The sequence below is a fragment of the Zea mays genome, chromosome 4 (genome assembly GCF_902167145.1).
Source record: "Zea mays cultivar B73 chromosome 4, Zm-B73-REFERENCE-NAM-5.0, whole genome shotgun sequence".
Taxonomy (NCBI): Eukaryota; Viridiplantae; Streptophyta; class Magnoliopsida; order Poales; family Poaceae; genus Zea; species Zea mays.
This window is the reverse complement of record NC_050099.1, coordinates 160,516,411-160,523,414: the sequence shown is the minus strand read 5'-3', so window position 1 is coordinate 160,523,414 and position 7,004 is coordinate 160,516,411. Positions and strand designations below refer to the sequence as shown.

The 7,004-nt window shown below is 45.4% G+C and overlaps 1 protein-coding gene across 1 annotated transcript; it reads left to right on the top strand.

The window, feature by feature from the left end:
- Positions 1–625: 625 nt before the first annotated feature.
- On the top strand, positions 626–1,749 carry LOC100384219 (uncharacterized). Its single transcript, NM_001176791.2, has one exon. The coding sequence runs from the start codon at positions 722–724 to the stop codon at positions 1,037–1,039; it is 318 nt and encodes a 105-aa protein (NP_001170262.1). The 5' UTR covers positions 626–721; the 3' UTR covers positions 1,040–1,749.
- Positions 1,750–7,004: the final 5,255 nt, after the last annotated feature.

The window sequence follows — 7,004 nt, the reverse complement described above, 5'->3', positions numbered from 1 at the left end:
TTTTCGTCGTACGTTCGCCAGAACCCAAACATCCCACGTCTATTCATAGACCAGATTCTAAGATTTTTTTATCTTTTTCGAAAATTTAAACTTTAAAATGACGTTGTCCCGATAGTACTACCGCGTTAAGACTATCCGCAGCGCCTGCTGCGCGAAGCTCCCTCCCCTTGCCCTGTAGCATGCATGGCGGTCGCAGCGGCGCCCCCTGCCAGGCACCTTACGGGGAGGTCCGCTTCTCTCTCCCTCTCGTTCTAGCGTGCATGCAGTTGCCCTCTAAATACTGTTCACGTGAGCTCACTTCCAATTGTTAGTAGATGAAAAATTTATAATAGATGAAAAATATAGAAAATGATATTTTATAATTGTAGTGGGGTATAGAGGAAATATTTAGGGGGAACCGCTACGGTCTGCGGGAGATGAAAAAGTAGGGAGTGAAATGTTGATGATGTGACGTAAAGAAGTGATATGGACTGAAATCGTCGCTTCCGACCGCCCACGCCGCCAGATTGCTAGTCAATGCTATCCTGCGTTGGACCCAAGCCATATCAGTTACACTTACACGGCGACGGCGTTATATAAGGTAGCCACCCAGCTAGAGCTTCCTCGCTAGATATTTCGGCCAGCCGTGGCACCACATTCTCCAGCGGCAAGGCAAGTACAAGCGGCGGAACCGTGCGTCATCCACACCCTCGGCAGGCCGTTGTGCGAGCCGATCTACCCGATGGACGATCTGGCGGCGCTGGCGCGCGGCGAGGGGTGGACGGAGGAGCGGCACGCGACGTTCCTCGACCGCCTGGAGCTCTCCTTCGTCCAGCAGGTGCTCGGCGGCACCGACGTGCGCCAGGCGTCCCGTAGGCTCGGTGTCCGGCCGGCGCCGCGGGAAGAAGGCTGGCGCGGCCAGGTCCTGTCCCCGCTCCCGCTCGACCGACCACTACCCGACAGCGCCGTGGAGTCCAACCGGTCGGGCCTGGCCGCAGCTCGGCGACGCGAGGCAAACGACGCGCGCCGCCAGCCCGTGGACCCAGCTGCAGGTTGGTGAAGGTGAAGCCTGTCGCACGCGCTTGCCTTTGGTATTGCAAGGTGGAAATGTACGCGTCCAGTCACTTGTTTCCGTGCATAAGTAGCGTTGGACGGCAGATGTTTCAAGTGGCAAAATTCCAAAAAAAAAAATTCTGAACAGTTGATTGCAAGCCCTGAGCTGTTTATATCTTCTGAAACAGGAAGCGTTTCCGTCTCGCGCCAATGTTGTTCTTGTAATAATCAGTATGACGCTGACTGTCTAGCAGCTTGACTTGTTAGCTCTTTGCTACGATTTCACTGTAGGGTCTTGCCTAAATAATTCAAAGATCCATGGATTTATAAAATGTGGACGCCTCCTTTATTTTAGATCAATTTAAAATTTTGAATCCAGCTACTGACATCTTTCCTGTTTGCTTGGTTTGTAGTTTTTTTGTGACAAACTCCTGAACAAACTAGCAGGTCAGATTCAGGATGAACTCAAACATAGTTCCTATCTATGAACATAAGGTCCATTCTTTTCTTGTTCTTGTTTGCCGACGTGGAGTTTGTTGGTGGCATTGTTTTCTTGTTTCTTTTCTTTTTCATGTAAATAGTCTCTTGGGACTATTTGTTCACATTTTCTTCTGTATGTCAACAGAAAGAGGTACTCCCAGTGCCAGTACGTTAAAAAAAATTCTTCTTGTATGGGGGGATGTTTTGTATGCATTTGTTAATCTCTGACTCCATGTCATATTCACATCGTGGTTTGGTGATGTGTTAGTTCATTTACAATCAATACCTGGTATTTTTATAGTTTCTGAATGCCCGGGGAGGGGGAGGGATTTCTCACGTAGATTGAATTCAAAGTAAACCTTAGTTGCGTGGTTACATGAATATAACGTTGCTAGTCTCAACCTACAGCCTAGACAAGAAGATGTGAAAGATTGACATGCTTTATTCATCAATGTCACGTGTTAGAAAATAAAATAGACATAGATATTTACGTGGAAAAATCCTCTCCAATATTGAGGAGCAAGCAACCACGAGGAAACAGATCCACTATCAACCATAGAGTACAAGTTATAGGGAGGGTCTATATTTATAGATGTAAAGGAAAGCATATTCCAAATATATAAAAAGAATTATAGGCATATTCCAACAAATCTCTCCTTCACTCTAAATCCATAGAACTGTTTCCCAAACACAACTAGGATGCTAAATTTGAATATCAACCAAGTCTAAGGAATCATTAGACTTAGAACTAGAGCACGACTTCGTATCATCAAAATAACCTCTTTTCTGAAACCCAATATAAACAGATTCAACATCAACTGTTTAACATTGCAAGTAATAGAGATTATTCAAACGGTTGCCCTTCAAGATAATACAATTGTCACGAGAGACCTTAAGAACACCATCAATAGCAGCAAAATTGAATCTCATTGCTTCTAAAGTGCTCAAAGAAATAAGATTTCTCTTTAATTTTGGAACAAAATGAACATCGATAAGTTTCTTAATACTGCCATCATGAATTTGGATATAAATAGAGCCGATTCCAATAATCTCACATGTGGATCCATCTCCAATAACAATCTCACCAGCATGAGACTGAACATAATCAGAAAACCAAACTCTATGCAAACAAATATGAAAAGTGCAAGCGAAATCGAGAACCCAAGAAGAACAATTTTCAACAGAGGCAACAAGCAGAGCTTCTCCACTATCCGAAGTTTCAACAAAACTGGCTTCAGCAGAAGACTTATCCAAATATTTTTTCTTTCTCTCCTCTTTATTTCTCACTTTGGGGCACTGAGAAATATGATGAGTATTTTTTCCTGCAATAACGACAATAAAGGTTGGATTTATGATCTCCAGATCCTCGAACAATTAAACCTTCACCTTTGGGTTCAGAACGAGAATCGACATCATCCTTCGACAACAAATTTGACTTAACATTCTCAAAGGACAGTGAAGTATGATTACCATAAAACATAATTTCGTTAAAATGCTTAAAAGAAGGGGGCAAAGACTACCAACAAAATTGTCTTATCTTCATCATCTATCTTCACATCAAGACTCTCAAGGTCCACAATAATTGAATTAAATTCATTAAGATGTGACTGCACAGATGTACCTTATGACATGTGAATAGTGTAAAGACGCCCTTAAAACGTAGCTTGTTTGCAAGACTCTTGGTCATATACAGCTCCTCCAATTTCTTCCACAATGTTGTTGCAGATTTTTCATGCATTACTTCACGCAGAACATCAAAAGACAAACTGAGCTATATGGCGGACAAAGCTCTCTCATCAATATCTTGCCACTTATCATCAGTCATGTCAGCAGGTCGTGTCTGCAACTCCTTTTGAACAACAAATTGGGTAAGAACGGCCTTCATCTGAATCTGCCAAATAGCAAAACTAATTTTGCCATCAAACTTCAAAATATCAAATTTAGTCGACATAATGCGACAAATAGCAAAACCCAGCGGCGGCGGCGGCCACAATGTGGATAAAAACAATGTGTCTAACTCTATCTCTAATACCACTAGTTAGGTAATAAAATAGACATACAGATTTACGTGGAAAAATCCTCTCCAATATGGAGGAGCAAACAAACACGAGGAAACAAATCCACTATCAACCGCAGAGTACAAGTTACAGGGAGGGTCTATATTTATAGGCGTACAGGAAAGCATTTTCCAAGACATATTCCAAATATATAAAAGGAATTGGAGGCATATTCCAACATCACAAGATGATAATAAAATTTAGACAAACAAATAAAGATACTTATGTCTTTCAAGATCAAATGGTGACACAAGGTCAAGATGTAGATACTCCACGATCTCCTCCTCAAGTGGTTAAAATAAGAAGCCACATCTACTACAAACCCACCCATAAGATCTTACCATAAAAAGTTCTCTAAGGGGTGTAATGACTCTATCCTAAAAATGCTTCATTTATTAAACAACATTTCTTTATTTCTTGCATTAAGCCAACTTGTATTGATAAGGCTCTCAAAGATCTAGATTGGATGAATGCCACACATGAAGAATTAAATAACTTCACCCACAATGAAGTATGAACATTTGAAGAGTGACCACAAGATGCAAAAATAATTAGAACAAAGTGGGTGTTCGGCAACAATCAAGATTATTAAGGATGTATTTGCTTTAACTTTTGGCGTGGCTTCTGTCTCCAAAAAGGCAAAAGCTAAACCAAAGGGCTCATTCCAACCAGCAGCTTTTTTTCAAAGCCAACTTTCTCACAATAAAAAATTGAAAGCACCTCTGGACCTGCTTTTAGCGGCTTTTAGGTGGAAGAACTTTGCAAATATTACTTGTTTTCCATTGATAAGTTAAAAACCACTTCAGTCTTCCTCATCATCCCCAATCAACATTTGCGTCGTTCGCTCGTCCGTGACCCCCACAACCACAATGAATTCCACCAAACAACTTTCAGTTATTCACAGCTCACATCCCACAATAGCTTGTTTCATAGCTCTCAGGTTTGAAGACCTTAGATATCATAATCATGTTTATAGGCTATCTAAGGCGATATATGGGCTCAAGGAGGCTTCGAGAGCATGGTACGAGTGCCTTCAACATTTTATCATTGAGAAGGGCCTTAAAATTGGGACTATTTACACCACACTATTCACTAAAAATCTTCATGGTGACATTCATATTTGTTTATGTTGGCAACATCATATTTAGTTAAACAAATGAGTAATATTTCAATGAATGTAGTGAACTGATGTCAAAGATTTGATAACTTACATTCTTCCTTAGTTTTCAAGTCAAGCAAATGAGAGAAGGGGATTTCATCTCTTAAGAAAAGTATACTAGAATCTTCTCAAGAGATTTAATATGAGTGAATGCAAGCATATCAAGATACCAACACCAGCAAATGGGCATCTTGACCTAGGTGAAGAAGGTAAACTGATTGATCAAACATCTTATCAGTTGGTAGATTATTATCTTTGACCACATTTAGACCTGACATCATGTTTATTCTATGTGTCCTAAATTTCAAGATAATCATAAGGAGGCTCACTTAGTTCCCATTAAAAGAATCCTTAGTTACCTAGAGGCCTAAAAATCCGCATTGACAAAAAAAACCCTAAAAACTCAAGATTTTGAGCTCACAGTACCTTTTCGAAAAGTCATATCTAAAAAAACTTGTATTGACAAAGTTAGGATTTTGGCTAGACTAGAGGAACATAGAGAGGTTGAAGGCACATGGCCTCATTGCGTGTGGGAGGTAGAGATGGCAATAGGTCAGGTTCGGGACGTGGAGCAAAAACCCGTATGTGATCGCATTCGTGGAGTCTATCTAAACCCGCATGCGATCGCACCGGCAGATGCAATTCCAAGCCCACAGCCGAACCCATCGGGTTTCGAATGGGTTTTGGGTCACCCATGCATGGGTTTCTACTCAGTGTATACTTTTAAACAATAATTCAGCTATAAGCAATTAAGTATCAACAATAATTGAGCGGCAACAAAACATTTCATGAATCACTAACCAAGTTAATTATTCAAAAATAGTTACAATTATATATTAAACATTGAAAGTCGCCTAGAGGGGGGGTAAATAGGGCGAAACTGAAATTTAACAACTTAATCACAACTACAACCCGTGTCGGTGTTTCGAACCCGGGGGGTCCCTGGACCGACGAGTAAATTGTCGCCGCGTGCCTCAGCCCAGATGGGTCGACGCGAGACGGAGCGTGAAGGGGGGAAGAAGCCGGAGGGAGACAGGCGTAAAAGGGGAAATCCGCGGCCTTCGTGTTTGTCCCGCGCCCAGGTCGGGTGCGCTTGCAGTAGGGGGTTACAAGCGTCCACGCGGGAGGGAGCGAGCGGCTTACGCGAGCGCCGTCCCGTCCTTCCCCGCGCGGCCAACCTTCTGTAAGAGGGCCCTGGACCTTCCTTTTATAGGCGTAAGGAAAGGATCCAGATGTACAATGGGGGGTGTAGCAGTGTGCTAACGTGTCTAGCGGAGGAGAGCTAGTGCCCTAAGTACATGCCATCGTGGCAGCCAGAGAGGTTTTGGCACCCTGTTCGTGTGATGTCGTGGCCGTCGGAGGAGCGCCGGAGCCTGGCGGAAGGACAGCTGTCAAGGCTGTCAAGTCCTTGCTGATGTCTCCTTGCTTCCGTAAGAGGGCTGAGAGCCGTCGTTGTCATGGAGCATGCGGGGCGCCATCATTACTTGTTTTACCGGGGCGAGCCAGTTGGGACGCCGGTCTTGTTCCCCATAGCCTGAGTTAGCTTGGGGTAGGGTAATGATGGCGCCTCCTATGACGTGGTCGGCCCGAGCCCTGGGTTGGGCGAGGTGGAGGCTCCTCCGAGGTCGAGGTCGAGTCTGTCTTCCAAGGCCGAGGTCGAGTCCGAGCCCCTGGGTCGGGCGAGGCTGAGACCGTCGGCTGAGGCCAGGGCTGAGTCCGAGCCCTGGGGTCGGGCGAAGCGGAGTTCGTCGTCTTCCGGGGCTGAGCCTGAGTCCAAGCCCTAGGGTCGGGAGATGCAGAGTTCGTCGTCTTCCGGGGCTGAGCCCGAGTCCGAGCCCAGGGGTCGGGCAAAGCAGAGTTCGTCGTCTTCCGGGGCTGAGCCCGAGTCCGAGCCCTGGGTCGGGCGAGGCAGAGTTCGTCGTCTTCCGGGGCTGAGCCCGAGTCCGAGCCCTGGGGTCGGGCGAGGCGGAGTTCGTCGTCTTCCGGGGCTGAGCCCGAGTCCGAGCCCTGGGTCGGGCGAGGCGGAGCTTCCTATGGCACTCGAGGCCGGACTTGGCTGCTGTCAGCCGCACTCTGCCGAGTGGCGCAACAGTCGGAGCGGCGCAGGCGGCGCTGTCCTTTTGTCAGGCCGGTCAGAGGAGCGGCGAAGTGACTGCGGTCACTTCGGCTCTGTTGACTGAAGGGCGCGCGTCAGGATAAAGGTGTCAGGCCACCTTTGCATTAAATGCTCCTATAATTCGGTCGGTCGGCGTGGCGATCGGGCCAAGGTTGCTTCT